General features: G+C 38.9%; 1 protein-coding gene across 4 annotated transcripts in view; it reads left to right on the top strand.

Annotated features, from left to right (window-relative positions):
* Positions 1-17,301, top strand: part of AK5 (adenylate kinase 5) — a 293,062-nt gene that overhangs the window by 58,726 nt on the left and 217,035 nt on the right. For all 4 annotated transcript variants that reach the window (XM_005542979.5, XM_005542978.5, XM_045368561.3 and 1 more), the window contains exon 6: positions 1,619-1,810. In XM_005542979.5, the coding sequence (XP_005543036.2) occupies positions 1,619-1,810 (192 nt within the window). The remainder of the gene's footprint in view (positions 1-1,618; positions 1,811-17,301) is intronic.

The raw sequence follows: 17,301 nt of genomic DNA, 5'->3' as shown, positions 1-17,301 counted from the left end.
GATAGCAACTGTGGCTAAAATGTATTGAGCACCTGCCATGAAACATACATGCCATGTATTTTATATTATTTAATCTTCATAATAACTCAAGGAGGCCAGTTCGTGTATCTCTATTGACAGATAAGGACATAGAGGTTTAGCAAGATTAAATTATGTGCCTATCGTTCAGCTGGTAAGTCCTGGGGCAAAAAAAACTGGAATCCTTGTCTCCCAGCCTCCCAAGTCCATTTTTTAACTAGTGGTCTCCAGAGTGCACAAAGCAAACCACTGTGATATGGGAAAAAAAATCGTTAAAATTACAATAGTAGAATCCCATCCTTTAAAAATTGTATTTTTATATATATTTTACAATGTGCATTCTGTACTAGTATAGTAATACATGCATATCATATGTACATGCATAATTAGTAAATTAATAAGTAATTGGGGTATATGCTTAAAACATTTACTAATGTGAAGATGCAGTAAAACACTTTGGAGATTATTGCTTCAAACCACTATGCAAACTGTCTTTTTGCCTTCTCCCGTTCTCAGTTATAAGCTGCAGTCACCTCATGTAGTCATGTTATGTTTTAAATGCAATGCTAGTTCTAATTTAGTTAAATAGAAACTTTTTACTTCATAGGTTCTTTTCATGCCACTCCTCAGTATTTTCTGAAATTTATGAAGACCTTTGGGCCTTTCAGTACTTTGTGATAGTGAAAGGAACAGAGGCCTTAGACCAGACAGACTGGAGTTCAAATATTAACTTTTACTTTACTGACCATGTGATCTCAGACAAGTACTTTAATTTCTCAGAGCCTCAGTTTCCTCATCTATGAAATGGAGATAACATTTACCTTGCAGATTGTTGCAAAATTTAGCAATTTTTTTTTTTTTTTTTGAGACGGAGTCTTGCTCTGTCGCCCAGGCTAGAGTGCAATGACACGATCTCAGCTCACTGCAACCTCTGCCTCCCAGGTTCAGGTGATTCTCCTGCCTCAGCCTCCTGAGTAGCTGGGATTACAGGTGCGTGCCACCACGCCCGGCTAATTTTTTTGTATTTTTAGTAGAGACGATTTCACCATGTTGGTCAGCATGGTATCAAACACCTGACCTCGTGATCCACCCACCTCAGCCTCCCAAAGTGCTGGGATTACAGGCATGAGCCACCACGCCCGGCCAGCAATATCTTAAGGAAATAGCATTGGGCCTGGCATACAGTAGATAATTTTTAAATGGTAACAAATAGTAATCATAGCAATAGTACTTGTTTACTGTAGAGAACACCTGTGGCCCGGTAGTTCCTCCCCTCTAAAATCAAGTCGCATATACAATATTTTTAGCAAAGGTTGGCTGAGACTGTTCTTAATTCAACTTGGAAACTTATTTGAGCATGTATAAAAAGTGTTGGCTACTGCATATGGCCACATGAGTTAGGGAATGCTATTCACATGGACTACACTGGGAAAGGCTGCTCCTGGCCTTGGGTAGAGCGGCAGCCCTGGAGATATACTGGCAAAAACATACAGGGCCAAATATATGGCAGCCTCCACAGAACAACAGGAAATGGATGCAGCTGCCCACATGCATTGGTTGGTATGTTGAATGCCTCTCTGTTTGTTGATGCTCTCCACAGATCTGTACCCCCGACTTGGTGGTATTCCTGGCTTGTGCTAATCAGAGACTCAAAGAAAGATTACTGAAGCGTGCAGAACAGCAGGGCCGACCAGACGACAACGTAAAAGCTACCCAAAGGAGACTAATGAACTTCAAGCAGAACGCTGCTCCATTGGTTAAATACTTCCAGGAAAAGGGGCTCATCGTGACAGTAAGTTAGCTCAAGTTTTACAAGTCCAATACAAGAACGCTCTTTCAGATCTCTCATTAGCCTATGTTCTCATGTCGAAATCCTCTTTACCTTAAAAAGTGGCTTTTTGGGGGTACAGAACCAATGGAAAAAAAATGTATCATTTTGACCTGATTCGCCTTTTTAAGCCATAATGTTTTTTAAAAACATTCATTTTAATTTAATTGATTTTATGAAAGAAGATAAATTTTAACCTTGGCCAAAATTCTTTAGTCCTCAAGTAAAAAAATGTTTTAAAATCACTGTCTGGGTGATTATAAGCGATATTTGTCCAGTCTCTCCACTCTTCCGTCTGTCTTTGGAAGCCTAACAAAATTGATAGACTTATAACCACACAGTTGATGTGGGGTGATGATAGATTTAAGCGTTGTTTGTCATAATGTACTACATAAAGAAATGAGATTCTGACTTCACGGAAAAAGTTTCCTAAGGGTTTGACTTGTCATAAAGAAGTGATAATGTGTCAAAATGGGAGGTAGTCACCCTTCTGCTCCTTTGATGCAATGCAAATATTAATGTTTTCCTAAAATTTTAGTTTGTTTTGTGGCTGATGATATTCAATGTGCCAATGAAAGATGACACTGAATCATTAGTTTGTATAGTTTTTAGAATCTAGAACATTAGAGGTGAAGGTTCAGCTAAATTTATGATCATCACATCATCAGATTCCAGTATGAAAGTGTAGAGGAGACAAAGAGGATAATGGGTCATCTGAAGAGAGCACTTTATGCAAGAAGACACTAAAACCACAGCAGCTCCTTGACAGCTGGATGGTGGCAGACCTCGGCAGAATCCTCCTCTCAGCCCTTGGACCCGGGCCAGTGGACCAACTTTTGTCTAGTTGGGTTACAGGCCTCTGTAGAGAATCTAATCAAAGCGATCCATGCCCATTGCAATAAAAAGCACATAAAGACTTTTATTTCACAAATGTTAGGTAAACCAGCTGAAGCCCATCCAGAGAACTCCTGTGATCTTAACAATTTCTGGGTTAAAACTCTCTTCATTAGACTAGGATGCCCTCGGGCCTGAAAGAGACAGACATGACATTTGAAAAATAATTTCTTTGCAATCTTTTTAGCACCATAAAGAAATTTTCAACATGATTTGCTCTTTGAGTCAAAGTTGTCATGTCGCAGAATTGTAAATCTGATCTGGAAATTGTTCACAATGCCAGGGTTCATATTTTGATTTAAAGCAGGCATTGAGTAATTGAAAAGATTTGGGAAAATCAGTGTGGATGCTTCTGTGGCTGTGTTTTGTTGGGGTAGTTGTTTGGTTTTTGTTCTTTTTTTTTTTTTTTTTTTTGGTCTTGTTTTTTTGAGATGGAGTCTTGCTCTGTCGCCTGGGCTGAAGTGCAATGGCACGATCTTGGCTTACTGCAACCTCCATCTCCTGGGATCAAGCGATTCTCCTGACTCAGCCTCCCAAGTAGGTGGGATTACAGATGCCCGGCTAATTTTTTGTACTTTTAGTAGAGACAGGGTTTCACCATGTTGGCCAGGCTGGTCTCGAACTCCTGACCTCATGATCTGCCCACCTCGGCCTCCCAAAGTGCTAGGATTATTGGCTGTTGTTCGTTTTTCTCACCAGTTACCAACACTAACTTCCACACTGTATCATAAAAAAAGAAATTTGCCCTACAAACCAAACCCCAACTGTAAGGTGCAAGGCCAGATTTAATTGATATTTGCAAGGCTCAAAGGTGTTACCAGAGTGTCTCTGATTACTCCCTGCTTGTCACATTCGTCATCACAAGCAGAGCAGATTTCTCAAATGAATGCGGAGTGGAGATTGTTAATTTACTAATATTTTGCATGGAGGTGAAATGCCATTGCCTCTAATTGAGGGAGTCAATAACAATGTGGATGACAGCCTATAACCTCACTGCTAAAACCAAATGAGCTTTAAGATAAATGCTTCTAATTACTGAGATAAAACTTGCCTAGTAAAGTCACCTTTTGGAAAGCAATGAACGCAAACACAGGCTAAGCTCTGGGGAATATAATTTGAAAAAATTATCTGACAAAGAAGCAAAACACGTGTCCTCTTTTAGAACCTGGATCATAGTTTACTGCTGGAATTAAAATATATTTGGTGACACTTCTGCTTTTAAAGATGAGTTAAATAATAAAAATGATCATTTATATTAATAATAAGCATGTTAAGATTTTAATAAAAATCTGGGGATTAATAGATAAAACCCAAATATTTCCTTTTCTCTGTAGTTTTTTTTCCCTTTTCTCCTACCTGCCCCTCCTAATTCATTCATTTACTCATTCAGTACATATTTACTGAAAACCAGGATACTCTGCTAGGGCATAGGGGTGCAGAGCTAAGTAAACAAAGGGTAAGGATCTTTATTTTGACACTGACATAGTGCAGGCACCTAGAACAGTACCTGCTCACTGTATAGTAAGCTCCAGGAAATGAACAGAGCTTGCAGCATGTGAAGAAAGAGATTAAACAATCAGTTATTAAGTGTGATGACTGTTGAGTTATTATGTGTGATAATTGTGATGAATTATTAAGTGCAAAAATGTGCAGGGTGTCCTCACATATGTCATGCACTGTTTTAGGGATTGGAATTCCCTGTGGTGAATAGAACAGACTGTCTCCACACTCATTAATCACTTATCTCTGCACAGAGTTCTTAAGGGCCACAGAGACCATGTCCCCATTTAGTATAGTTGAGAAACTTCATGTTGGTACTCCTCTTCTCTGGGGGTTTGGTGTCTGCATCCTGTCACTTGGAATCTCAGTTCCATTGCCATTTAATAATTTCATGATCCCCTACAAGGTACTAGCTTCTAGGACTTGATCTCTCTATCTGTAAATTGGAGACAGTGTTACCTACCTCATAGTATTGTTGTGTGGGTAAAATGAGAGAATATACATAACATGGTAGATGATGGTAATGCAGAGGGCATGTTTTAAGATGCTCCATGCAGCCGCTTTGCCTGATTCAGATTCCAGCTGCACCACCTACCACCTGTGTGACTTCCTGCAGGTTACTTATCTGCTCTGCAACTCATATGCCTTACCTGTAAAATAGGTATAATCATCAATCCTACCTCAGCGTGATTGTGAGGATTAAATAGATGTCAAGAGCTTAAAATGGTGTCTAGAATGTTGTAAGGGTAAATGACATGATTGATAGTCTTGTACAGTTTTTATATTTCTTCGTCTCTCTTCCTTCCCCAACAAATGCTCATCTTTTAGAACCTACAGTAACCACTAGCAATTCTGTTCTCTTTGAGGGAACTCTGTTGCCTTTTCTCCAATACATAGGTTATTGAAGAAATCCAAAATGAATAGGTTGTAAAAACTTTAGACATAATTCACCTTTTTCTTTAAAGGTGTCTATTAATCAGTTATAAGTTTGACTCAGTGTCTTCTTTAGCTTCTATATTGTCTGTGTAATCAAGCTATATAATGGCAGTGTCTGTATAGTAACAGACGTCATTCCACTCTTTTTTCTTGTTTACTTCATTGACTACATCTGTTGGCAGATTTGACTAGAGAACAAACCCAGTGTAAAGAGAAAACCTAATCAGATTAGCCAAGAAAAACATGCTGTTGCTTGAATACTGTATCTTACTGACATAGTTCCCATTACATGAACTTCTTCATTTTTATTCTTGTATTATACATGTCCATGTGCAGTCATGTGTGCAAGTATGAATGAAAATAATATGAAATCATAAGGCTGGTATGTTAAAGACTACTTCATAGAATTTTCTCAGACATATTTATATGTTGTCTTTAACTTACCGTGAGGTCGGATATAATTCCTCAATACATCTTTTACTGCTTTATGCTTGTAATTAAAGATTAGGAGGCTGTGAGTTCCCAATGTTTGTCAGAAGATTTTTCTGGTAGTTTAGGTATTGCTGGATCAAGGAAAGCTACTTTTAGTATTGCTGAGTAAGCTGTGTCTCTTGACATTTTAGAGCACTTGAACTTGAAACTGTGTAACTCTTGAATAATAATTTCCCTTTTATAGATTTTTAAAGTTCCAATAAAATGTGTGTTTCATGATCATTTTTAATCTTTCTTGTAAAAGTTTTTTTTCAACTAGTCTTCATTTCAATCAGTCTCACCAAGTTGGAACACTTTTTTCTTTTTTTTAATTTATATTTTTTGTACATGAATAAGTTATTTAGTGGTTATTTCTGAGATTTTAGTATGCCCATCACGTGAGCAGTATTTACTGTACCCAATGTGTAGTCTTTGATCCCTCATCCCTCTCAGGAACCCTTTTTTGAGAAGCAGAATTAATTAAGACAGGTCAAGTTTTTGTAAGTTTGATGAACTTTTTAAAAAATATATGCAATTTTGTTTATTTTTAAAGAAAAAGATCTTCTTAAATTGTGCAAAAAGAAAAGTTCAGATGCAATGTATATGTTATTTTTCCAAAATGCATTCAAAACTTTTTGCCATTAAATGTTCTATTCAGCCAGAAAAACACGGAATTCACCAGGGAAATGGATATACACTTACGTGCATTGAACAAATACTACTGAATATTGGTAATAATCATTAAAATCCATATTTAGCTTTAGACTGTGAAGTAAACAAATGGTCATTTTCCTTTTGGACTTTTTGTAGGAGTATAACTTGAAATCAGAGGTAAGCTGTGGTCACAGGAGGTATGAAGAGGCCTACTAATTCATACCCAGGTTTACCAACTAAATCTCTTCAGCCAGGAAAGGCAGAGGCTGAAAAAGGTTAAAATCAGGATTATTTATTGTTCACCTCTTGGGAAGTGGTCGAGGAATGTGAGGAGGGCTACAATGGCATTTAACAAGGCTGTATAGACCAATGATTCCCTAATTTTAGTACTTACTAGGCCAGAAAAAAAAAATATTTTTTAAGTAGGGGCAAGATGGCTTTTCAATTTTACAAAGTGAAAGCATTAGAAAAAAACTCCCAATACTTGCCTTATTTTTCTAATTTTGCTGCAGATTGGGAAACACTCATCACAAACCAGCATCAGTATTGGGAAACGAGTGACACAGAGAGCACAGTCCTGTCAAACTACACCATTGTTTATTACCAGACATTGCCCCCGAGTCCCAGATAACCCCTTTCACACTACAGTTGCTTCATTTGCCCCATATCACTTCCTTCAAATTTGAGAATCCCTGCATTATGCATTTCAGATTTACCACTGAAACTATGCACAGTTGACCCTTGAATAACACAAGGTTTGGGGTGCCAGCCCCCGTGCAATTGAAAATCCACTTGAAACTTTGACTCCCCCCAAACAGAACTACTATTAATAACTTACTGTCAACCAGAGCCTTATCAATAACATAAACAGCTAATTAACACATATTTTGTATGTTATACATATTATGTACTGATTCTTACCATAAGGTAAGATGGAGAAAAGAAAATATTATTACTTAAGTCATGAGGAAGAGAAAATATATTTATTATTCATTAAGTGGAAATGGATGATCATAAAGTTCTTCATTCTTGTTATCCTCACACTGAGTACACTGAGGAGGAGGAGGAAGAAGAGGGGTTGGTGCTTCTGTCTCAGAGTGACAGAGGTGGACCAAAGTGGACCACGTTCTTCAAACCCAGGTCGTGAAGGATGCACTGTAATTCCCATCCCATCAGACACTCCTAGCCAAAGGAAAAATAAGTAGGAAGAGTAAAAGTTAGTTTAGAGAGAACTGCTGAATAATTATTTGTTAACTGACTTCACATTTCATAGGAACCAACACTAACATTTAAAGTATAATAGTACATTTATCCCGAAACTCTCGATGTACAGCCACTGGTTAATTACCACCAACTCCACTTAGCATCACTGCACAGGTGGTGGAAATGGGAAGAAAAATAACCCAACGAGAAAAGAATTTTTTTTTGATACAGGGTATGGCTCTGTTGCCCAGGCTGAAATGCAGTGGCGTGACCTCAGTTCACTGCAACCTCTGCCTCCCAGGTTCAAGCCATCCTCCCACCTCTGCCTCCCAAGTAGCTGGAATCACAGGTGTATGCCACCATGCCCGCTTAATTTTTTGTATGTTTTGTAGAGACAGGGTCTCGCTTTTTTGCTCAGGCTGGTCTCGAACTCCTGAGCTAAAGCAATCCACCCACCTTGGCCTCCCAAAGTGCTGGGATTACAGGCATGAGCCACCGCACCCAGCCAGGAGAAAAGAAAACTAAACAGCATAAACACTTAACAGCAACCCACCTAAACATAAGAAAAGCAAACAAACGTGTTTGATAACAACTTGCCCAAACAAACCCATTCTCCTAAAATTACTAGGAAGAAAATTCTATTACAGCTTCTCAATAGGTAAGGGGTTAATGAGTTTGTAATGTGTGACATAATGAAGCTGTATTTCCTTTAAGTACCATCACTTATATCCTGTTTGAGCATCCATTGTCATGTAACCAAAAGCTCCCACTAATTCCTATTTGGTGGATTTAGTAACTAAGAAAATAGTTGAGGAAGGGTTTTTAAAGGTTAATAAATAGGAAAGGCTGTGGAAGTATTCTGGAAGATATTTATTTAGGTGACGATGATATCTATAGTCACCTGGATATATGGTCCTCTAAATTGCTCTTCAGTTGCCAGAGTGTATTTAGATTAAGTAAACAGTGCCTTCTGGCACAAAACCTGATGCTGATAGAACCTCAGTGAGAGCCCTGAAGCAACATGAGAGATACTGTATCCATTTTTGACTGGAATAAAGAGCAGCTTAAAAGGAATCACATTCTCTGGGCAATAAGCACTTATTAAATCTTACTGTGTGTAGAGCTGCCAAGATGGTGCCGCCCTCAGAAAAGTCCTGTTGCTTCCCTAAGGAGCTTGCCATCTCTGGGGATTACTCAGTGTTGCCCACTTAATTTACCTATTTACATACCTATTTGTAATTTTGGTTTTAAAATATCCAGAACTAAGTGAATCTGATTACTTTCATATACTGTCATTATTGTGGGCTCTAAAACTAAAATACCATGATCACAATTTCTCTTTCTGATCTTTTGGATGGAAAGGAAAATAAAAGCACAAAGATAAAGCCATTTGCTCACAAAATGGCAACCCGCATATAGCAAAGTATATCATCCACAGTCCTGGGCAGCAAATTCTGCTGGTTCCTGAACAGCATCAAAACAACAGGAAGAACAAGCAGATAGCACATTTATAGCTCATTCTGGCATTCTGTCTCTGTCATAAGCAACGCCCTGACTCACAACTTTTCCATACCCAAAGCTCCCTCACTTCCAGTCGTCTTCACACCCCGTAGGCAGAAAGCAAACCAAATGACTCAGCAAATGCATCTCTCTCTCGAAGTTGGAAACTGCTGCTGATTATATGACAGTCCTACTGTCAGCATCGGATGAGAAGAGCTCTTGCACCAAAAATGCAATATTTTATTGTGATGTTTTGCACAGGTATTAACAGGAAAAATAAGGAAGAACTTTAAAAATGAATAACTTCCTCCCCCAACAGAATGTAAAATATTTTTCTGTTGATTTTATTATTACAGACACTCATAAAACAGAGTCCAAAGAGCCCCATGAACAATTTTTTAACCAGCTGAAGTATAAAGCAAGGCCCTCACATGATAACTATAAAACAAATAATGTGGACAAAATCGAGATAATTCAAGTGAAGACATTTGGAGATTCACATTAAGAAAATTCCAGTTCTAAGAACTATTATTGACAGGTCTGTCTATAAATACTTTAGTTAAGATCTGTGCTATTTCTACAGGACTGTCTTCAACAATACCTTGTCTTTTTAAATTTTTTAAAGCAAAAGAAAACAAATTACTAAATAGTTGGTAGCTGAATGTCATGTCATACTAACAACTTCCTAAAACTCCTGTTTCAACCCTACAGGTTCTATATGTGTACACACGCACACACATATTTTTAGCTGGTTGATTCTCCAGGAGACACTCTGTGATCAGAACAATAATGTTGACAATAATGTCAACAAATATTCCAGACTTCAGAGTTAGGTCTTCATTTACTTTGAAATGTTATACTAAGACTTACTGGGAACATGAGTAAGAAAATAATGTTTTGGGGCCAGGCAGGGTGGCTCATGGCTGTAATCCCAGCACTTTGGGAGGCAGAGGCGGGTGGATCATGAGGTCAGGAGATCGAGGCCATCCTGGCTAACATGGTGAAACCCCATCTCTACTAAAAATACAAAAAATTTGCCAGGCATGGTGGCGGGCGCCTTCAGTCCCAGCTACTCGGGAGGCTGAGGCAGGAGAATGGTGTGAACCTGGGAGGCAGAGCTTGCAGTGAGCCAAGATCTCACCACTGCACTCCAGCCTGGGCGACAGAGCGAAACTCTATCTAAAAAAAAAAAAAGAAAATAATATTTTTGGTAATGTCCTTACACTAAATTTTTTTCATGCTTAAGGCCAAACTAATTGGAATTAATCAATATCTTTTAAAGAGAGATGGCACTATAGTTAAAGTAAATGTCTCCCCCCCTGCAAAAAAAGAAAAGGAATAAGCATTTAAGACTTGCCAGTCAGGTAAATACAACAAAATATTATTAATAGATAGTGCCTTAGAAAACAATGGCTAACAATTCCTGAGTGCTTAATATGTGCCTAGTACTATTCAGAATGTTTCTGATCTCACTTATAAGTGGGATCTAAACATTGATTACAATTACCTATATAACAAATTTGCACATGTACCTCTGAACCTAAAATAAACATTAGAAAAAAAACCTTAAAAACAAGCCAAAAATGTTTTGCATGTGATAACTCATTATTTCTCACCTAATCTTGTTGGGGCAGATACTATTGTTATCTCCATTTTGTAAATGAGAAAGATGAAAGCACGTGAAAGTGTAGCCTACCAGGATCCCACAGGAGCGGTGGAGTCTCAACCCAGATCACACTGCTGGCCCCAAAGGCTGTTTTGTGATCATTCTGTTGTTCGTTCGTTAAAACACTTTATCCAGGCCCTTGTCATTTGACAAGCATCTCTATCCAGCTGTAATCTGTTCATTTCTGTTTTTTAGAAAAGAATAAATGGGAAAATTAATTATATTTGGTACATTACATTGGGAAGTTTTTAAAGTAATTTTTACTAGGTAATAGATGTAAAACGATTAAGATCATTCATAAAATTGATTAATCTAAGCACAGAAATATAGAAGCAAAGAAATTATACTACAAATGGCCAATTGTTGGACCTTGTATTTTTGTTTATCTATACTACTATCTCCTTCTTGCTCAGTCCTACAAATCAAACGTAAAACCAAGCCTTCAGTTCTGGGACAGGCAAAGCACTGTCCTTGTCTCCCTTAAGCCTTACAGTTCCATTTCCCCATTATGATAGTCCTTTTATAGTAATTCATTCAAACCATTTTATTGAGGGCCTATGTATTCGTGGCACTCTTTTCATCAGACAACAGTGATCCTCCTTTTATTCAACAGCTATCTGTTGACATGCCTGATCATGACATTTTCCCATATCCAAGGTACCACAGCAGGCACTGCAAGGAATACAAAGATGATGTGGAGCCCGATCCTGTCTGCAGGGAGTTTGTGGTACAGGCACATGGACGATAGAAACATAAATAACTTGAACTCAGCTGGGGAAGGGGTACGTGCCACCACACCAAAGTAATAGAACAGGCCAGGAAGAATAAAGGGCAGGGAGTGAGTTCTTCCTGGAAAGATTAGGGAAGGCTCTCCTGGAAACATGGACCCTTGAGAGACAGGGAAGAGTTGGAACCCAGAAATAGGAAAGAAAGGCACGATAAGCAGACACAGGACATGAGTGTAGAACAGAGTACTGAGAATTTAGAAACCGGGGGACAGAGGTGCTGTCATCAAACTGAGCAAGGCACTGAAGTGCTAGGCTAAGGAGGAAGGGTTTTTCTGTTGGCAAGTGCCAGATTGAAAGGCTTGGAGCATGGGAGTGACACAGCTAGAAATATTAAGCTGATAGCTGTGTGTGAAACAGTGAATGGAGGAAGCATCTGGAAGGGACGTGACAAGGGCCTGGACTGGGATAGTGATTGAGTGACACAGGTTTTACTTCTCCGTAGGGCAGACCTACAACCATCTGGCACAGATGGCAAACATGGGAGTAATTGAAAAAGTGCTCTCAGGAGAAATAGCACTCAAAAATCACCTGCATCTGAGGTGTAACATAAATTTTCCCAGTTTAACCATTTTGGTTTACCCTTTGGATAGTGTTCATGGCAAGGTTGAAAGGAAAGGAGATAGGGAAGGAAAAGGAATGTAATCAGGACTCTGACAAGCTAAAGCATTATCAAGTGACATTAAAATCCAAGCAAAGAGAAAGTAGATTCAGTTGAATCACCAGTTTTTCTTTCTACTAATAACTGTTTCAAAATAATTCATTGAGTGAATAAATTAATGAATTAATTCAATCATTATAGGTGTATGTGGAACCATTTATTTTCATGGCAGACAGCCCTGCACATCTTGTAGCAGTGAGGACATAATTCCATTAAAGCACTGTGCAATAATTGGTCTTCACCAAATATAAAACGTTTGTTTCATTACAATAAAAGAATAACTGAGCCAGGCGCAGTGGCTCATGTCTGTAATCCCAACACTTTGGGAGGCTGAAACGGATGGATTGCTTGAGGCCAGGAATTGAAGACCAGCCTGGGCAGCATGACAAAACCCCATCTGTAGCAAAAATACAAAAAATTAGTTGGTCATGGTGGTGCACACCTGTAGTCCCAGCTACTTGGAAAACTGAGATGGGAGGATCACTTGAGTCCAGGAGGTGGAGGTTGCAATGAGCCATGATTGCAGCACTGCACTCCAGCCTGGGCAACAGAGCAAGACCCTGTCTCTAAATAAATAAATAAATAGCTATGGCTTAAATAAACAGGTTTATTTGACATGTGTAAAAATATGTTCAGAAATGGATGATCTAGGGGTGGTACAATGACTAGATGGTGTCATCAAGGACCCAGGCCCCTTCTGTCTTTCTGTTCCAACATCTTTAATGCTTTCACATAGTGACAAAATGACTACCACTGCTCTGGTCATCCAATTTACCTTCCACACAGAAAAATGGTGAGATAGTAAAGGGCTGGGAAGCCACAGCTATTGTCTGTCTTTAGGAAAGCAAAAGCTTTCCCATAAACCCCTTCTGCCTCCCTCATTGACTGGCTCCTGTGTCTCATTGGTCAGAAGTGGAGCATGTGTTTCCCCTACCTTCAGGGGAAGCTGCAAAATGGAGTTTTTAGCTTTACAGCCTCTGATATAGAGGAAGATAAAGGAGAAAGGAGCTAGAATAAATGAATGAGGCAACCTATTAACCACCAAAAGGTTAAAAATAATCCTTTTTTCTGTTTGAAAAGATATGATAAAGTACATTTGCAAGTAACTCCTTTTTTTTTTTTTTTTTTTTTTCTTGAGATGGAGTTTTGCTCTTGTTGCCCAGGCTATAGTGCAGTGGAGCAATCTCAGCTCACTGCAACCTCTGCCTTCTGGTTTCAAGTGATTCTCCTGCCTCAGCCTCCCAAGTAGCAAGAATTACAGGCGCCCGCCACCTCACCCGGCTAATTTTTGTATTTTTAGTAGAGACTATGGTTCACCATGTTGGCCAGGTTGGTCTCGAACTCCTGACCTTGTGATCTGCCCACCTCGGCCTCCCAAAGTGCTGGGATTACAGGCGTGCACCACTGCACCCGGCCCATTTGCAAGTAATTCTATCAAAAACGGTTAAAATAGAAAATGTGCTTAATAATATTAGCTACTTTTCAGTAAGCACTTCCAATATACCAGACTCTTTATTCACATTATATCTAATTCTTCCAGTCTTTTAAAATTAATGAAAGAAACAGAGGCTCAGAGAGGGTCAGGAACATGCCATAAAGCCTGAAGCCAGTAAACAAGGGAGCTGAGGTTTGAAATAGGTTCTATTTTGTAGGATCCCTCAGTTAATGATAAGGAATTGAACCAGAACTTATGTCCAAGTAGAGTTAAACCCCCCTCTCAAAACAGCCAGAAAATATATTGATAATGCCTGTTAATGTGAACCTGGAGGTTTTTGCTGATTGAGAAGCAACAATACCTGCTAAAAGGTAAACTGAGGCACAATAAAATTTGAAAGCGTTTATTTGCACAAACAGCGATTGATGAATTGAGCAACTCCAAGCTGGAAATGGTTCAGGAGATCAAGCAAGGGATCACAAGGGGAAGGTTTTTCTGGAGCAAACACGGAAGGAAGTAAAGAAAAGAAAATATTTGATTGGTTACCATTATACAGTTGCCTTATTTGAGCTATCCTTCTGGAGAGTCCTTAGTTATATAAGTTATTTGGCAGCTTCTGATGGGTTAGCCTTAAGTTTCATTTTTTCTTTAATATAGGCATTTACAAGAAATAGCACAAGTTTCATTTACATTTGCGAATCGAGCAAAGTTAAGGTCACTTATGAGACCTAATTGGCTTTATCTGCTCAGAGATTCTTCAAGTCTGGTCTCCATTTTAATTTACCTTTACATACTTAACTATACTTTTTAAAAAATAAGAAATTTGTTTCTAGGAGATGTGCAGAACTAACATACTATATCAAGCACAGCGCCCACTGGTTTACACATTTTAAACTATTTTAATCACTCACCTCTGTCATGTAGGTATTAAAATTATTTAGTGCCAACCGGGCATGGTGGCTCAAGCCTGTAATCTCAGCACTTTGGGAGGCCAAGGCGGGCAGATTGCCTGAGGTCAGGAGTTCAAGACCAGCCTGGCCAACATGGTGAAACCCTGTCTCTACTAAAAATACAAAAATTAGGCAGGCATGGTGGTCCATGCCTGTAATCCCAGCTACTTGGTAAGCTGAGGCAGGAGAATAGCTTGAACCCGGGAGGTGGATGTTGCAGTGAGCCAAAATCGTGCCACTGCACTCCAGCCTGGGCAGCAGAGCGAGACTCCGTCTCAAAAAAAGAAAAAAATTATTTAGTGCCTTGTGTGTGTCAGGTGTTTCTATTTAGATTATCTCATTTCAGGTAAAGATAGGGACTTGCTGCCTTTTCTTAAATAAACTCTAAACTCTGCAGTCTGACTCTTGCCTCACCCACTCCGCATCTCACTCTGACATTACTCATTGGTCCCAGTCTGCCCTGCTTCACCCTTCAGACTCAACTGCTCTTGTCTTCCTCACTATAATGGGCTTCCCTCATCTGTCTTTTTGCCTCCCACTCAGCTGGCCTCTGGAGGGTCCTTCCCCAGGCACAACTGCAGGATGCTTCCATCTAGTTTAACCCAACCTGGCAGGTGGGACACAGGCAGGTATGCAGACACGCTGCTGCTCTGAAGGAGCCCATGGAGAAAAGGGAGGAAAGGAGATCAGTGAGTGGTCTCAGTGCATCTGACCGTTGTAATGATAGGAGGAAGGATGTACAAAAGGCTGCAAGAGGGAGTAAATTGCACCCGCCTTTCCATGATAACTCTGGTAGGACTGGATGAACTTGACACTCTGTGGAACAGAGATTATTGCACGCATTCAAAGAAGAAATGAGGCATCTGAAATTTCTACGTGGAGTTACAGCCACTGCCAAGTTCAGGATTGGAAATGGGAGTAAGTGATGGGAAAGACAGTATCAAGAGCTGAGCAGCCAGGGAAGGAGTAGGGAATAAAATAAATTTTATCTAAACCATTCTAATTTCTGGTTGCTCTCTCCCTGCTCCAACAACCGCATTGAGGAATTTAATTTAGCTCAGTATAAAATAATCTACGAATATACTCATTCATCAGTTTCTTTTTAGGCAATTATTCTGAGATTTCTAGCTAATGTGGGGTACTGAAAGATGTATGAAAATGTTGATTTTTGGCTTTAAGAGCTCCTATATGAAGTAAGAAAGCCAACTCTGAATTTAAAGGGATGTCTGTGCAAAGGAAGCTTGAATGTGTGTAAGTTGTAATGTGATGCAGGCTATTCTTTTCAGTAGTCCACTTAGTAGGGACTGTGCAGCCAGTGCAATGCCAGACTGTAGTGGGTGCTTTAAAGTATTTGTTACATTAATACATACATTAATGAGTTGGACTACATCTGTTCATCCTAATAAGTTGAGAGTGAACAAGAACTTGTTTAGACTTCATGCACTAGGATTGAATAAGCAGCTTTTCAGTAATGCTTCAAATTTGAGCTTTCAAAAATTCATGCTTTCCACTGTGGTCTAGTCTCTAACCATTGCCAATTCACTGGTTATTTGAAGGTGCCAGCAACCATGAGAGATTTCTCAGAAAATACCGGAGTGTTGCTTCAAACAATTTCCACAATTGTTGTCAAGTTCATGATCAAGGAGGAAAAAATAAAAGTAATAGATGTTTTTGTAAAAAAAAAAAAAAATGTATCTTACCTGAAAGTTTAATTTCAACAGATAAGTAGTGTTGTGTATTGTAAGATAGGATTTTTCCTCTATTCTGAAACTTATGCTTAAAAATCTGAATACAGACATCACGATCACTTGATATATACTTGATAATGTTTATTTTTAATTTTTTGCCAAAGCTTTATTTAGAGTTCGTGTGTTCATGACAAATTAAATCTGGCAGAAGTCCAAAAAGATGACAAGATCTCTTACAACTGAAAGATTAATGCAGCAGTAATTTCCAACTAAATTCTGTCTGTCTCAGAAGATTTTGTAAAGCCTTAGGTGAAATCCTTTTGGCTCAATGAGCAGTTGCTGGATGACTGCAGTACTTGTGATTGCTGGCTCATTTCATTAGTTCAATCTGAATTCTTAAAACAATGAAATTTGATATTAAAAATATCAAGTAGTGCATTTTCTAAAATCCCATGGATAGGTAATTCCACAGTTGTACTGCTCCACTTCATATTCTGTGAATGATAGCCCCACTTCAAAAATGTAAGACAAGAGAAGACACATAGGAGACTTCAGTTATCTCAAATTTTCCTCTGTTACTTGTCGTTGTTCAAAATGGCATTCTCTGCAGCTAAGGACTTTTCCCTCTCCCTGCAGTCCTGATCAACCTCATCACCCTGCCTCGACCTGGATTTTTCTGGGAAGCCACCCTGGGGACAGATGCCCCACTCTGAGGTCCCATAACACCCCATTTTGAGTCCATTCATGGCAATTACATTATTTTATAATTCTACCTCTTTATGATTCTGCTGTCTTTCTACTATAACTCTGTCTTTATAATTCCACTGTCTGCTCTCCTTTTTATAATTCTGCTGTCATCATCAATGTTTTATTTCCAGCACCTGGCTTGGAGCCCATACGTTCACCTTCAATATATATTTACTAAGTGAATAGACTATTACTGGGTTGTGAATTTTTTGATGACCCTCATTAAATACACACACACACACACACACACTTAATATATATATAGTTAATACATGTGGGGGAAGAAAGAGCAAAAACAAAGCCGGAAAAAAATGTTTCCACTTGAAAACCATTTTTCAAATCTTCTCTGCAGTTGATCATAGATA

Source organism: Macaca fascicularis, chromosome 1 (genome assembly GCF_037993035.2).
Source record: "Macaca fascicularis isolate 582-1 chromosome 1, T2T-MFA8v1.1".
Lineage (NCBI taxonomy): Eukaryota > Metazoa > Chordata > Mammalia > Primates > Cercopithecidae > Macaca > Macaca fascicularis.
Note: the sequence above shows the minus strand (reverse complement) of the source record. Positions and strands in the feature narration are given on the sequence as shown.